We start from the raw sequence: 16,418 nt of genomic DNA on the forward strand, positions 1-16,418 counted from the left end.
TGGGAGGCTGAGGCAAGAGAATTGCTTGAACACAGGGGGCGGAGGTTGCAATGAGCTGAGATTGAGCCCTTGCACTCCAGCCTAGGCAACAAGAGTGAAACTCTGTCTCAAAATAATAAATAATAATAATAATAATAATAAAGAAATAAAGAAAAAAAGAAGAGGAGACCATGGGAGGGGACCCAGAGCGGGGTTGAAGGCAGGGCGGCGGTCATCTGCTGACCACTCAGCCCCTGCTCTAGGAATTGGGGGAGAAATGGAGCTTGGCTGGAAGGCGAGGAGCCAGAGGGGCATGCCCCCCTGGGGAGGTAACATGGATGCTCGTGGTAACCAGCCTGGGTCAGGCACAGATCAAACTAGGATGGAGAAAATTCTGTCTCAGGTCTGTGTGAGGGGTTAGAGGAGAGGGGCTACGGCAACCTGATGGCTTCTCTTTGTGGACTCCCTAAATTGCTGGGAGGGGGGTGGGGCCAAAGCTGGCTTTGACTTAACCTTAGGGAAGCTTCCAGAATGCCCACATGCTTCCCTGGTAGCTGTGAGGAGACATCACTATACAATTAGATGATTTTTCAAGGCTTTGGTAGAACTGCACTGTCAGATACAGTAGTGACCAGCCACATGTGGCTATTTACATTTAAATTCATTAACATTAAAAATTAATTAACATTTTAAAACTTTTCATGTAAATGTAAACATTTCCTGTAACGGTGGCCACTCTATTAAATAGTGCAGACATGGGGCATTTAATCATTTCTGAAAGTACTATCAGGCGGTGATTATCTAGAGAAAACATGGTTAAGAGCAAGGAGAAAATGTCTCAGACATTCAGAGAACCAGCCAGGTGCAGCGGCTCAACACCTGTAATCCCAGCACTTGGAAGGCCAAGGTGGGCAGATCACCTGAGGTCAGGAGTTCGAGACCAGCCTGGCCAACATGGTGAAACCCCATCTCTACTAAAAATACAAAAATTAGCTGGGCGTGGTGGCAGGCACCTGTAGTCTCAGCTACTCGGGAGGCTGAGTCAGGAGAATTGCTTGAACCCGGGAGGCGGAGGTTGCAGTGAGCCGAGATCGTGCCACTGCACTCCAGCATGGGTGACAGAGCAAGACTCAGTCTTAAATAAATAAATAAATAAATAAAATAATTAAAAAAAGAAATTCATAGAACCGCTGATGTGGAGACAACCTTAGAAACGGTCTAATTCGACTCCCATGAGCTCTCAGATGGTGATTCTGAGCGGTTAAGATCCCAGCTGTGCTGTTTACTAGCTTTGTGGACTTGGGCTGTCTCTGCCTCAATTTCTCTATTTGTGAAATGAGGATAATAATGTAGATTGAGCATCCCCAATCAGAAAATTCAAAGCCTGAAAACTTTGAGCTCCAACCTGATGCCACAGTGGAGAATTCCACAACTGAGCTCATGAGGCAGATTGCAGCCAAAACTGTTTCATGTATAAAATTAATATTCTATACAATTACCTTAGGGCTGTGTGTATAAGACCCATATGAAACAGATGAATTTTGTGTTTAGACTTAGTCCCATCCCAAGATATCTCATTAGGCTCATAAGATATTCCAATAGCCACAGAAATTTAAAGTGTAAAACACTCCTGGTCCCAAGCATTTCAGATAAAGGGATATGCAACCTGTAGTATCTACTTCATCAGGCGGTTGAGGATTAACTGAGTTAAGATGAGTACAGGCCGGGCGCGGTGGCTCACGCCTGTAATCCCAGCGCTTTGGGAGGCCGAGGTGGGCGGATTGCCTGAGGTCAGGAGTTCGACACCACCCTGGCCAACATGGTGAAACCCTGTCTCTATTAAAAATACAAAAAATTAGCTGGGGGGTGTGGTGTGTCCCTGTAATACCAGCTACTTGGGAGGCTGAGGCAGGAGGATTGCTTAAACCTAGGACGCAGAGGTTGCAGTGAGCTGAGATTGCACCATTGCACTCCAGCCTGAACGACAGAGTGAGACCCTGTCTTGAAAAAAAAAAAAAGAGAGAGAGAGAGAAAAGATCAGTATAGCGGTTAAAATGGTGAAAGCAGGCATGATTAACACTTGCGTTAACCATGTGGCTGAGGCCTCTTTCTTCTTAAGCGCCAGGAGCAGAGAGAAAAAGGCATAATTACAAGAGAATTGAAGCTTCTAGAGCCAGAAGAAAGCCGAAAGGACCATCATTTTATGGTGGGGAGGCCAGAGCTGCCACCATGCTTGCCAGGCTGTCCATCCTGTTAAGGGCCGTGTCCCACTTGGACTGAGAGATCTTTTCTAATTCCTGCAGAGGCATCCTATGGGGTGGCAGGGCCCTGGGGGAGACGGAGGCCCAGAGAGGTGAAGGGCTTTGCAAGGCCGTAGCAGAGCCGATACGGGACTCTCCTCCCTCACAGGGCCCCTCTGGTTTGTGCAGACTCGGAATCCCGAGCTGAGTTCTCTTAGGGCTTGCTCTGTTTTTCCTCAAACCTGGCCTGAGTTGTTTTCTATCAGGTCCATGTAAAGGGCCTCCTTTGGTTTTGTACCAACATGCAAAACTTCTAAAAATTTCCCTGAGCTATTCTCTCATTCTTCTGCTTCAATTGCTGAAGGGTTTTTCCTCTTTACTTCTCCAAGTGTATCACTTCCATCCCACTCCTTTCTCCAGCCATCTTTGCCTCCATGGGCAGTGGTGTTCGCCATGCTTTTGAAATATGCTGTATCTTATGATGCTCTGGCATCTTGGGGCCTTGCCGGCCCAGGAGAGACTGCCCTTCCTGGGGGCTAGCTAATTCCAGGAGATAGCAAACAAATTCCCGCAAGCACATCTTTCACATGCAAACCAACTATCCAAAGCCATTAACCCCCAACCCCTACCTTTGTCAGGCTCTCACAGGACTCTTACACTGTGGGTCAATATTTCCCTGCCCTGGTCACCTCAGGGCCCCGGGTACCGGCCAACTTGAGAAAGTCCCTACATTTTGACGTCTGCTGAAACCATTCAAACTTGCCAGTGCTGAACCTGCCTGGCCTGTTCATGCTTCCTCACTGACTCCATCCCATGGGAACGACCCTCAAGGCTCTGGCCTGTGATTTCTCCTTACTCCCCCACCCCCAAACCTAGCCCTGGTGCTTCCCCTCATGGCCCTCTGTGGCAGGCCCCCTCCTCTCGAGCACTGCATCTTTTTTTTTTTTTTTTTGAGACGGAGTCTCCGTCTGTCACTGAGGCTGGGGTGCAGTGGCGCAATCTCGGCTCACTGCAACCTCTGCCTCCCGGGTACAAGCAATTCTGCCTCAGCCTCCCAAGTAGCTGGGATTGCAGGCATGCGCCACTACGCCAGGCTAATTTTTGTATTTTTAGTCGAGACGGGGTTTCACCATGTTAGGCTGGTCTCAAACTTCTGACCTCAGGTGATCCACCCGCCTCAGCCTCCCAAAGTGTTGGGATTACAGGCGTGAGCCACCATGCCCAGCCGTGGCTGTCTTTTTAATGGTAACCATCTTCTGGTCTGTTGGCCTCTCCATCCCTTAACAATAATAAAACCTACATTTAAAAACAGCAGCGAGCCAGCCTTTGGTGAGCCAGCAGCACAGACTTAGCAGGCCCCAGGTTTGCTGCACGAGGAGAATGAGAGGAATAGAGGCTGGAGCCTGCTCCTGAGGGTTCCCTGTTCAGCAGACGAGCACAGGACCTGTGCCTGTGAAGCCCCGGAGGATTTGGGAGAACAACTAGCAAATCCCGTATGTGCCTGTGGGTGGGGAGGAACTTGAGATTTGATCGTGGATTGTGACTCCCAGCCCCTGCTCTAGGTGCCCTGGGGTGAGGCATGGAAATCTCCGTAGTCTCTAGTCTTCTAGAAAATAAAGAGGGCACACTAGGTGCTTTCTAAGGTATCACCAGGCTTCTGTATCAGTGTTGGGCCATTCCCAGAAATGGACATGAAAACAGAGAGGTAGGTGCCGGAGCTAAGGAGAAGCAAACACAACAGAAAAGGACAGACATTTCAGCAACCTTTACCTTCCCAAAGAAAAGGTAGGGCTGGGCGCAGTGGCTCATGCCTGTAATCCCAGCACTTTGGGAGGCTGAGGCGGGCAGATCACGAGGTCAGGAGATCGAGACCATCCTGGCCAAGATGGTGAAACCCCATCTTTACTAAAAATACAAAAAATTAGCTGGGCGTGGTGGCAGGCGCCTGTAGTCCCAGCCACTCGGGAGGCTGAGGCAAGAGAATACCTTGAACCAGGGAGTCGGAGGTTGCAGTGAGCCGAGATCGCGCCACTGCACTCCAGCCTGGCGACAGAGCAAGGCTCTGTCTCAAAAGAAAAAAAAAAAAATAATGTAAGCCAGTGGATTACCAAAAGCCTTCCTCCCAGAGGTACAGTTTAAAGCCATCTCCTGCCACCTTGCAGGCCATCTGCTGAGACAGGAGTCAGGCCACAAGCATGCTTGATTTATGCAAGTGTGTACTCAACGCCGACAGTAACGGAAATGGATTTTTTCCAAGACCTACATAAAAGCCAATGATTTTGTGTGATGCTTAACCAAAGAAACCACTCTTCCCAACACTGGAGAAGCTGGCTCACTGGTCAGGAGGCTGCAGGATGCCCCAAATAATGCATATCACAGTGATGTAGCTGGTTATTACCTTTGACTTAGACTTTAGAACCTAACTTTCATGGAAGATGCAGTTTCACTAACTATAACACACCTGGCTATTGGGGAGTTACAGTTTCTAGTTCTGAGTGATAATGATGATAATAATAGTAATAATGATAAACATCCAACGTTTGCTGGGTGTTCACAATGTGCTCAGCCCTGTTGTAAATGCTTGACTTGCACTTACTCATTGAACCCTCACGACAACCCTCTAAGGTGGGTTAAATGAGCTGATACTTGCGAAGTGAGTAACCACTTTATGACTGCTTATTGAAGAAGGAAATAATAGATAAAAATGCCACTTGTATCCTTGTTTTATAGACAAGAAAGCTGAGGCAGAAAATGCTCAGATGCTCTGCTTAGGGTCACGTGGTAATAGGTGAACTATATATTTTTTTTTCCCCGACAATCTATACCTCTGTTTACTTGTAATGTTGCAGAGGCAGGATGTTTAATCCTGAACTGGGAGGCCCGTGTTGGGCATAGAACAGCTCAGCTGGTGAGCGCGTTACCCCATAGGCACAGCTCCACGTGGCACTTGGTTTTCCTTTTTGTGACAAATAACACTGAAAAAGCTAGATTCCAAGAATGTTTGCAAATCGGGATGAAGTGACAGTGAACGGAGCCCTCTATTGCACGGGGTTCTATATTTATACATAGTCTCTGATTCTCAGTTTTCTCATTTATAAACTGGAGATCAATACGTGTATCTTGCAGAGAGCTGCTGCAAGGATTCGGGATAATATAACAAAGTGATTGACATGAAGTACGGCCTCAAACAGTTGTTACTGATGCTAGTTTGATTATGGGATACCTAAGATGATTATTTACCTAATGTAGTGGTATTTAACTTTGGGGTAAAGGAGGCCAACAGAGCCTTCATCTTATGAAAGCTGTGGATCTGATGTACCTATACACATACACACAATATTTTGAATATGATTTCATAGTAGGGGTGCCAGATAAGATACAGATGTGCCATTCAATGTCAATTTCAGATAAACGATGAATACTTTTTTGGAGGAAGTATATTCCAAATAGTGCATGGGTCACATTTATATTAAGACATTTTTCATTGTTTATCTGAAATTGAAATTTAATAACATTTAATACGGCATTCGGTTTTTAACATTTTTGTGGTCACATAATAGTTGAACATCTTTGTGGGGTACACATGGTATTTTGATACAAGCGTGAAATGTGCAAAGATCATATCTGCATAACTGGGATATCCATCACCTCAAACATTGATCATTTCTTTGTGTTGGGTACATCCGGTATTTTTATCTGCTAAATCTGGCAACCCTATTTCAGAGACCGCTTTCAGAAGTGATACAGACCATCCCTCTTTCCAAGAGCACACCCACAGAATTCTGCATTTATCTCGGGGCAGCCTGTTCTGTTCAAATACTTGCCAAGATCTGCTGGTACTTACCAGGAGTCTTGGTCTCATTGGGAATCAGGCATCGTACAAAGTGAGGGTGGGTGCTCCTTAAGTTAGTCATCAATTTGTTTAGATTTTCCTGGGACATAAACCAAAACAAGCACATTTAGCAAATGCCGTTTCACTGGGCAGAAAAACAATCGGATGTGCAAGCTGCCAAAACACTAACCCTGAACACGGCCGACACAGTCTGGAAAGAGGAGCCCTTCTTCTTCCCGCCCTTCTTGCTTCCCCCGGAGTCGCCTACAGACAGACACAGAAGGGCGTGTCAGATGTATCCCAGAGGACCCAGGAGTGGGCTTCCTGAACCACCCCTTCCCAGTCCCGGGTTCTGGTTTCCTTTTGACATGAGAGACCTGAGGTTTTGTTTCTTTGTTTGTTTTAGACAGAGTCTCGCTCTGTCCTCCAGGCTAGAGTACAATGGCACAGTCTCGGCTCACTGCAACCTCCACCTCCCAGGTTCAAGCCATTCTCCTGCCTCAGCCTCCCAAGTAGCTGAGACTACAGGCACGCACCACCACATCTGGCTAATTCTTGTATTTTTAGGAGAGACAAGGTTTCACCACGTTGGCCAGGCTGGTCTTGAACTCCTGACCTCAGCCTCCCAAAGTGCTGGGATTACAGGTGTGAGCCACCGTGCCTGGCCTGTTAGTTTGTTTTTAAAATGCCTCCAAACTACCCAGGATTGAGAACCCTCAGCTTTATCATTGTGGGAATGAGGTGGGATGGGGTGTGGGTAGTATTTAACTGAGAGTATAACTTAAACTCTCAGTATAAAAGGGGAGTCCTTTCCTTTAGAAATCAGACCTGAAAGCAAACTGAATAATTCACAAGATTGAGATGTTAGCCGGGCGAGGTGGCAGGCGCCTGTAGTCCCAGCTACTCTGGGAGGCTGAGGCAGGAGAATGGCGTGAACCCGGGAGGCGGAGCTTGCAGTGAGCTGAGATCCGGCCACTGCACTCCAGCCTGAGTGACAGAGCGAGACTCCGTCTCAAAAAAAAAAAAAAAAAAAAAAAAAGATTGAGATGTCCCTCTTAATGTTTGTAGTTTCTTTCTTTCTTTTCTTCTTTTTTTTTTTCTTTTTTTGTTGTTTGTTTTGAGACAGAGTCTCACTGCGATGCCCAGGCTCCCTGCAACCTCTGCTTCCCGGGTTCAAGCGATTCTCCTGCCTCAGCCTCCCAAGTATCTGGGACTACAGGCGAGCATCACCATGTCCGGCTAATTTTTGTATTTTTAGTAGAGATGGGTTTCACCATATTGGCCAGGCTGGTCTTGAACTCCTGACTTCAAGTGATCTGCCCACTTGGCCTCTCAAAGTGCTGGGATTATGGGTGTGAGCGACCATGCCTGGCAATGTTTGTAGTTTCTTTCACGAATCTACCTCCTTTTCTTCTTTAATCCCTGTTTATCTCTAAATGAGTAAGTAACTGAAAGTAGTAACACGGAATTTTCTCAAGAATATTTTATAAGTTGGTTTTTTTTTTTCTTTCCTAAAGGAAACAACTCAACTTACCGTCTTAATTTGGAGTCTACTTTTTCCGAATGACTCAATTTTCTCTGATAGTTAATCAAGATGCAGCCTTGGGGGAAAATGCCATGTCCCGGTCTCCCCTATCTTCCTTTCCCTTCACCCCACTTTGTCCCCGGGGTCTAGCATGAATGTGTGTTTGGATCGGGGAAGGGAAGGCAGGAAAGCCGCTTCCCCAAATCCACATCCACACAGGGTCTTATGTTAGAGTTGATGTTATGTCTAGGTGAGGTTATGCAATGTAGTTACAGAGAGATTGTGATCAGATTCAAAGAAAATGATTTTCATCATTGAGGTTTACGTATGTGCCCATTTCCCATTTATTACATTCCCTTGCCCAGAGGATATTAGGCTTTCATTTAAAAAAAAGTGATCTCATTGTCTAACGAATAATTATATTTCATATATTATATGAATTTATTAAATGTATGCATTTAAAATGGCATATAATGTTAAAACTCTATGTTGGTAACTCTTTAAAAGTATATTTACTGGTAATCTTAAAAAGTGATACTGGCTTGTGTTACTTATTTATTTATTTGAGATAGGGTCTCACTCTGTCATCCAGGCTGGAGTGCAGTGGCACAGTCATGGCTCACTGTAATCTCAGTCACCCAACCTCATGTGATCCTCCCAGCTCAGGTTCCCAAGTAGCTGGACTACAGGTGTGTACCACCACTTCTGGCTAAGTATTTTATTTTATTTTGTTTTGTTTTGTTGTTTTGTTTTAGAGACAGGATCTCTATGTTGCCCACACTGGTCTTGAACCCCTGGCCTCAAATGATCCTTCTGCCTCAGCATCCCAAACTGTTGGGATTACAGGTGTGAGCCACCACACCTGGCTCCTGTGTAGCCACTTTGGAAAGGAGTTCAGAAGTTACTCAAAACTTTGAACACAGTTGTCATATGACCCAGCAACTCTACTCCTAGGTACTGTATATACCCAAAAGAACTGCCAATAGATGTTCACATATAAACTTTTATACAGATGTTCATAGCAACATCATGCCCAGTAGCCAAAAAGTTCATCGGCTGATGAATGTGCAGACACAAGGTGATCTATTCATACAATGAACTATTATTTGTCCATCGGAAAGAACAAAGTCCTGATACATGCTACAACAGGAACAGACCTTGAGAACAGTAGCCTGAGCGAAAGAAGCCAGACACAAAAGAGCATCCAGTATATAATTCAGTTTACACAAAATGCCCAGAGAGGCAAATCTACAGAGATAGAAAGTTGATGAGTGGTTGCCAGAGGCTAGGAATAGAAATCTGCTCGTGGGGACGGATGCGGTGGCTTACGCCTCTAATCCCAGCACTTTGGGAGGCCGAGGCGGGCGGATCATGAGGTCAGGAGATCAACACCATCCTGGCCAACATGGTGAAAGCCTGTCTCTACTAAAATACAAAATATTAGCCAGGTGTGGTGGCACATGCCTGTAGTCCCAGCTACTTGGGAGGCTGAGGCAGGAGAATCTCTAGAACCTGGAAGACGGAGGTTGCAGTTTCACCTTATTGGCCAGGCTGGTCTCAAACTCCTGACCTCAGTGATCGGTCCCTGCCTTGGCCTCCCAAAGAGCTAGGATTACTGGCCTGAGCCACTGTGCCCGGCCAAAACCACTACATGGTTTTAAGGGGGAATTTTATTATATGTGAATTATACCTCAATAGAAAACTATTAAACAATGTGATGTTGACTATCGTGGCCACTGAGAAGTCCTGTTTACCTCCATAGAGCTCTATCTCTGACAGAAGAGGAAGAATAAGAGCAGGAGGAAGAAAAATGGAGCTGAAAGACAGAAACATCATACTCAGCTGAAGCTCAGGTCTGAAGTTCAGCTGAAGCTTGAACCTGGGAGGCAGAGGTTGCAGTGAGCCAAGACCGCACCACTGCACTCCAGCCTAGGTGACAGAGCGAGACTCCATCTCAAAAAAAAAAAAAAAAAAAAAAAAAAGTTCATGTCCACTCCTGTTTTCATAGTAACATCCCTCCAAGATTCTTCACGAGCAGCTCTGGGTTAGAAGTAATTACATAGAACGTCCCACAGAGGGAAAGAAATGATAGAATTTTACCTGTGTCCGCACCAGCATAGTTGGAAAAAAGGAAGGAGAGAAGCTTCAGTGAAGACTTCTGGTACAGCCCCACCACAGTCTCGTTCAGGGGGTCCTTGTTCTTGTCGAGCCAGCCGGCAATGTTGTAGTCCACGGTGCCGGCGTAGTGCACCAGCGAGAAGTGAGCCTCAGCCTTGCCTTTGGCAGGCTTGGGCTTCTGGAAGTTGTTGGATTTTCCAAGATGCTGGTCATACAGCTTGTTCTTGAAGGAGGTGTCTGTTGCCTTGGGGAACATGCACTCCTCTTCCAGGATGGAGAAGATGCCCATAGGCTGGAAAGAGGATAACAGAGTCTACACCTCCACATATACTAGTGCATACCCATGCTCCATGGTCTGGAGAAGCCAAAAGAGCTTCTTTGGTGCTTTCACTCTGGTACTAGGAAAGCTGGCATGTACGCACTGGGGGAGCAAGTCTCTTGGTCTGTTTGGGGGATGACCAGAAAGTGCTAGGCATAGAGTATGTGCTTAATTAATAGCTGCTGAACAAAAGAATATAGGATGAAATTACCTTAGGAAGATATACTCATTCCAACATGAGCAGTGCTCCAATGGTATGGGAATTCCTTTTTAAAAAGTTAATGTCAGCCGGGCGTGGTGGCTTACGTCTGTAATCCCAGTACTTTGGGAGGCTGAGGCGGGCGGATCACAAGGTCAGGAGTTTGAGACCAGCCTGGCCAACACGGGGAAACCCCGTCTCTACTAAAAATACACACACACACACAAATTATCCAGGCGTGGTGGCAGGCACCTGTAGTCCCAGCTATTCAGGAGGCTGAGGCAGGAGGATCGCTTGAACCTGGGAGGCGGAGGTTGCAGTGAGCTGAGACCGCGCCACTGCACTCCAGCCTAGGTGACAGAGCGAGACTCCATCTCAAAAAAAAAAAAAAAAAAAAGTTAATGTCCACTCCTGTTTGCATAGTAACATCCCTCCAAGAGCCACACTGCTGCATGGTTCCGCCTGCTTGGGTCTTTGGGTAAGTCAAATAGGTAAGAAATGCCACAGTCCTTACTGGGGTTCTATCACATTCTTGCAGATAACTGAGCCCTTGGATTTTAATGACCCATAAACCTTTTTAAGTGTCAGAACAGATTTAGGACATTCATTCTCTTTGCACAAAGACATTCAGTGATCTTTCTGAAGGCTTGCAGCCTGGGGGCTGCGGGCACCAATCTGTGAGCAGAAAAGAATCAGAGTAAGAAGAGGAGGGTCCCCACCAAGGAGGAGCTGTCCTGGGGAGCAGTATCTCTCTACCTTCTCAATGAGCTCGATGCAGGCAGCCAGGTCCATCCCGAAGTCAATGAACTCCCACTCAATGCCTTCCTTCTTGTACTCCTCCTGCTCTAGCACGAACATGTGGTGGTTGAAAAACTGTTGCAGTTTCTCGTTGGTGAAGTTGATGCACAGCTGCTCCAGGCTGTTGAACTGGGTGATTCAAATACCAAAGAATTTGAGTGACCTTAGAAAATACATTGGAGATTCAGCAAAGCAGACAAGAAAGTAGAAGGCCACAACTCACATCAAAGATCTCAAAGCCAGCAATGTCCAAGACCCCGATGAAGTACTGCCTGGGCTGCTTGGTGTCCAGCTGCTGGTTGATGCGGGTGACCATCCACAGGAACATCTTCTCGTAGACAGCTTTGGCCAGAGCACCCACCGAGTTGGTCACCTTGAAAAAGGATCACCCACTCAACCCTTGAGTTAGTGTTTCTATGGCTGCATTAAGTTGAAACATATGAAATTGACTTGAAAATCAAAAGCTGTTGGCTGGACATGGTGGCTCGCGCCTGTAATCCCAGCACTGTGGGAGGCCGAGGTGGGCAGATCATGAGCTCAGGAGATCGAGGCTATCCTGGCCAACATGGTGAAATCTCGTCTTTACTAAAAATAAAAAAATTAGCCAGGTGTGGTGGCATGTGCCTGTAGTTCCAGCTATTCAGGAGGCTGAGGCAGGAGAATCACTTGAACTTGGGAGGTGGAGGTTGCAGTGAGCCAAGATTGTGCCACTGCACTCCAGCCTGCAACATAGCGAGACTCTGTCTCAAAAAAAAAAAAAAAAGAAAAGAAAAAAAGAAAATCAAAAGCAGTTGAATATTGGCAATTTCAGATCATTCAACATAATATTAAATATTTTGAGAGGTGTTTGCCCAGCCCACGCTGTTCCCCTTTCTTTGAGAACTATCCTATTTACAAAGATATTTTTCCAACAACGTGGTTATAGCACATGACTCCAGCCCCTGGCCACACTTAATTAGACCAGAGGTGAACACTTGATCCAGGTTGGATTAATTGAGTATCTCTCCTAAGAATTTGGAATTGGGATCAAAAGACACTGGTTTCAGTCTCAGGGTGAGGCTGGAAACACAGAGATATAAACTTGGGAGCTATGGGGTGGCCACAGGCAAGAGAGGTCCAGGAAACTTATCTGCTTAGCAAGGACACAACAGAGGAGAGAGTCAACAGCCCATGAACCCCAGAGGAGCTGGAGGGAGGCTGCCTGGCTCCAGAGGGCTCTTCACTTTCTAATTCCAGGTCCTCATGGCGTCCAATGGGCACTCAATGATTTGCATTCCTTCAGTTGCCTCTGAAGCCTAAAAATGATTTTTCTCTTAATGTGAAAGCTGGTTTCATGTGCATTTCTGATACCTGCAACTGAAAGAACTTTAAAACAATGGCTCAAATAACAAAAGATCTCAATCAACCGGATCAGAGCATCTCCATTACCTGCTGGACATTTTGCCCTTTAGTGACATACTCATTCCCAACCTTCACCCTTGGACAGCACAGGCCCTTCAGCATTTCTGCAGAATTCAGTCCCATCAGGTATCCGGCTTTGTCAGCCACTGAAGGAAGAGAAAAAAATGGCATCATGCAAAAACAGTAGCTGCTAAAGTGTCCAGTCAGCCCCTGGCTTCTGGGGAGAAAGAAGTGTTTTCTGGAAGAAAAGTGTTTTCTGTCATTCTCTTAGATGTTTTCATGTTGTCGTATCTGTACCAGGTCTGAACTTGTTCACTGAAACTTCAGTCCCATAGTCCAGGGCCCCATGGTTCTCAAGAACTTCCAATTTGCCTCCTAGATGCAACTGTTTTTTTTTTTTTTTTTTTTTGAGACGGAGTCTCGCTCTGTCGCCCGGGCTGGAGTACAGTGGCTGGATCTCAGCTCACTGCAAGCTCTGCCTCCCGGGTTTATGCCATTCTCATGCCTCAGCCTCCCTAGTAGCTGGGACTGCAGGCGCCCGCCACCTTGCCCGGCTAGTTTTTTGTATTTTTTAGTAGAGACGGGGTTTCACTGTTGGTCTCGATCTCCTGACCTCGTGATCCACCCATCTCGGCCTCCCAAAGTGCTGGGATCACAGGCTTGAGCCACCACGCCTGGCCCTAGATGCAACTTTTAACAATAAAAAGCTTCTTGGCCAATCCTGACCTACTGATATTTTGATTTCATTAAAAAAATGTTAATTACAGGCCAGGCACGGTGGTTCATGCCTATAATCCCAGCACTTTGGGAGGCTGAGGCGGGTGGATCACCTGAGGTCAGGAGTTCAAGACCAGCCTGGCCAACATGGCCCTGCCTGTACTAAAAATACAAAAATCAGCCTGGCATAGTGGCGAGCGCCTGTAATCCCAGCTGCTCAGGAGGCTGAGGAAGAAGAATCACTTGAACCCGGGAGGTGGAGGTTGCAGTGAGCCGAGATCATGCCATTGCACTCCAGTCTGGGTGACAAGAGCAAGACTCTGACTCAAAAAAATAAAAATTAATTACATAGTTATGTTGGAGTCTGACAATACATTAAAATGTTATATGAGTAAAGGAGCCACCACTTGGACAGTTGTCAATATACACGAGGCACCTTCCTAATTTAAGCAAAGTACCACGCTCATAGTTGAAAGAGAAGTACGAAACCTGACCCTGCCTTCAAATGTTTGGAGATGGTCAAAAGCAGTTGACTTTTGGCTGTTTCCTATAGATCATGGGTTATATGTTTGCATATATTTCAGCAGACGTTCATTGACTTTGAGAATGACCTGGTGGCCTGTACTGAGCTCATCAAAAAGGCAGAGAAATGCTGCTCCCCAGGGACTACTACTTTTTTTTTTTGGAGTTTTGCAATGTTGCCCAGGATGGAGTGCAGTGGTGTGATCTCAGCTCACTGCAAGTTCTGCCTCCCAGGTTCACGCCATTCTCCTGCCTCAGTCTCCCAAGTAGCTGGGATTACAGGTGCCCGCCACCACACCCGGCTAATTTTTTGTATTTTAGTAGAGAGGGGGTTTCACCGTGTTAGCCAGGATAGTCTCGACCTCTGACCTCAGATGATACACCCACCTTGGCCTCCCAAAGTGCTGGGATTACAGGCATGAGCTGCCGTGCCCGGCCTGCTCATGACATTTCTTCTGCTTGAACTGATCTCTCCTCCAATTTTTCAGAATCCTACTCATCCCTCAAAGTCCAAGTCAGTGCCCCTTCTATCAGGAAGCCTTCCCTGATTGCCCCAGTCAGAAGTGTTTCCTGTGTGAAGACTTGGAGTGCCCTCCACTGTGATGGGCAGGATTCTAGGATGGCACCCAAGGTGTGCCCCCTGGTGTACATGCCTTGTATAATCTCCTTTACTTGAGTGCAGTGGAACCTGTACAACTCCCATGATGAGGTGACCAATCAGGTGACTCTGAGTTAATACAAAGGGAGAATCATCCCAGGCAGGCCTAGGATAGGAGGCTGCTGAGCCTTTATGGGACACTGATAAGGTTTTGTAGATTTTTCCACCCTTTACTTTATGGCTGCACTTCCTTTTTATTACTTGAGAGTTTAAAGCGTACTGCTTCACACACCGTGGGGCTGTGATCAAAAGGCAGAATTATCAGGAACCGTTCATGTTGCCAGGCTTTAATTCAAGGAACTTGTAAGACGCATCGTGAGCGCTAAGAAGTCTAATGAGCAGGATGTATAGGGGCGGGGTGGGGGGTGGGGGGAGTCGGTCACTGCTCAGCCCTTCCTGCTGCCCTCTGCTCTAGTTCCAGGCCTCTTAGGGATGAGGCAGAGGGTGGCGGTAGGATCAGCCAGGTGAGAGTTATGGGGAGGAAGAACTGTTCACCATTCTTGGTTCAGGGCCAATTTCAACAGATGCTGGGGTGCAGGTGATGGGAGGAAAAAAACTTGGCTTCCACTTTACCATATCATTTTAGGCCTGAGTGATGAAGACTGCATAGTGGTGGAGAGAAAGAGAAGTTCACCTAACAATATTGTCTCATGAGAGTCCACCTTTAAAAAAACAGGCACATCACGCCTGTAATCCCAGCACTTTGGGAGGCCGAGGCAGGCGGATCACGAGGTCAGGAGATCCAGACCATCCTGACTAACACGGTGAAACCCTGTCTCTACTAAAAAATACTTAAAAATTAGCCGGGCATGGCGGCGGCCGCCTGTAGTCCCAGCTACTTGGGAGGCTGAGGCAGGAGAATGGCGTGAACCCAGGAGGTGGAGCTTGCAGTGAGGCGAGATCGCGCCACTGCTCTCCAGCCCGGGTGGCAGAGCGAGACTCCGCCTCAAAAAAAAAAAAAAAAATCCTTGTTTTTCAAGGATTCACCACTCTAAGAGTCCTTGACTGAGTGAGCAGACTCCTGGTGCATGCTACAATGAGCTTCAGGAAACCTAGATTTGATTTATGCAGTTTTGGAAGAACAGCTCTTGAAATGAATGCAGTTTATCTCACGTGGCCTCGCCCACACGCGAACACACTGGGACCCAATCGCATCCCTTTTCCCGGTTACCTTCGGTGCCGTCCGGCTCCGCCTGCTCCTCACGCTGCTTCTGCTTGAACTTCATGTTCCCATAATGCATCACGGCTCCCGTCAGTTTGTAGATCCCAACTTTCTCCTCTGAGCTGAAGCCCAGGATGTCAATGGCATTCTGGAAAGAAAGAAAGGGCGACTGTCATAGTAGGACTCAGGGATCCATATGCAGCCTCTTCTTGGCAAAGACCTTACCTCTTTTTTGTATAGCATGTGAGACAGCATTTGCCCAAATAAGTGGATGACAGGTGGGGTGTGGTAAATTAGAAACCATTTGTTTCACACATGTTTGTGTGGGTGGATGGAGACTATGGGAAAAAGGTGTGAATTGTCTGTTTCCTTCCATCAAGTAAGAACCGATTACGGCCGGGTGTGGTGGCTCACGCCTGTAATCCCAGCACTTTGGGAGGCCGAGGCAGGCAGATCACGAGGTCAGGAGATCGAGACCATCCTGGCCAATGTGGTGAAACTCCCATCTCTACTAAAACTAGCTGGGCACGGTGGCCAGTGCCTGTAGTCCCAGCTACTCAGGAGGCTGAGGCAGGAGAATCAGTTGAACCCGAGAGGCAGAGGTTGGAGTGAGCCAAGATTGCACCATTGCACTCCAGCCTGGGAGACAGAGCAAGACCCCATCTCAAAAACAAACAAACAAACAAAAGGCAGGGCGCGGTGGCTCAAGCCTGTAATCCTAGCACTTTGGGAGGCCGAGGAGATGGAGACCATCCTGGCTAACACAGTGAAACCCCGTCTCTACTAAAAATACAAAAAAATAACCAGGCGTGGTGGCGGGCGCTTGTAGCCCCAGCTACTCGGGAGGCTGAGGCAGGAGAATGGGGTCAACCCGGGAGGCTGAGGTTGCAGTGAGCCGAGACTGCACCACTGCACTCCAGCCTGGGTGATAGAGCAAGACTCCATCTC

The 16,418-nt window shown here is 47.1% G+C and overlaps 1 protein-coding gene across 1 annotated transcript in view; it reads right to left on the reverse strand.

Annotated features, from left to right (window-relative positions):
- The window catches only part of MYH13 (myosin heavy chain 13), a 78,706-nt gene that overhangs the window by 33,625 nt on the left and 28,663 nt on the right, over positions 1 to 16,418 (reverse strand). Inside the window, exons 11-17 of the mRNA XM_031657224.1 lie at positions 15,480 to 15,618; positions 12,439 to 12,557; positions 11,234 to 11,383; positions 10,969 to 11,139; positions 9,677 to 9,986; positions 6,242 to 6,315; positions 6,064 to 6,151 (exon numbers count right to left, since the gene is read on the reverse strand). Of these exons, the coding sequence (XP_031513084.1) occupies positions 6,064 to 6,151; positions 6,242 to 6,315; positions 9,677 to 9,986; positions 10,969 to 11,139; positions 11,234 to 11,383; positions 12,439 to 12,557; positions 15,480 to 15,618 (1,051 nt within the window). The remainder of the gene's footprint in view (positions 1 to 6,063; positions 6,152 to 6,241; positions 6,316 to 9,676; positions 9,987 to 10,968; positions 11,140 to 11,233; positions 11,384 to 12,438; positions 12,558 to 15,479; positions 15,619 to 16,418) is intronic.

This window comes from Papio anubis, chromosome 17 (genome assembly GCF_008728515.1).
Source record: "Papio anubis isolate 15944 chromosome 17, Panubis1.0, whole genome shotgun sequence".
NCBI lineage: Eukaryota > Metazoa > Chordata > Mammalia > Primates > Cercopithecidae > Papio > Papio anubis.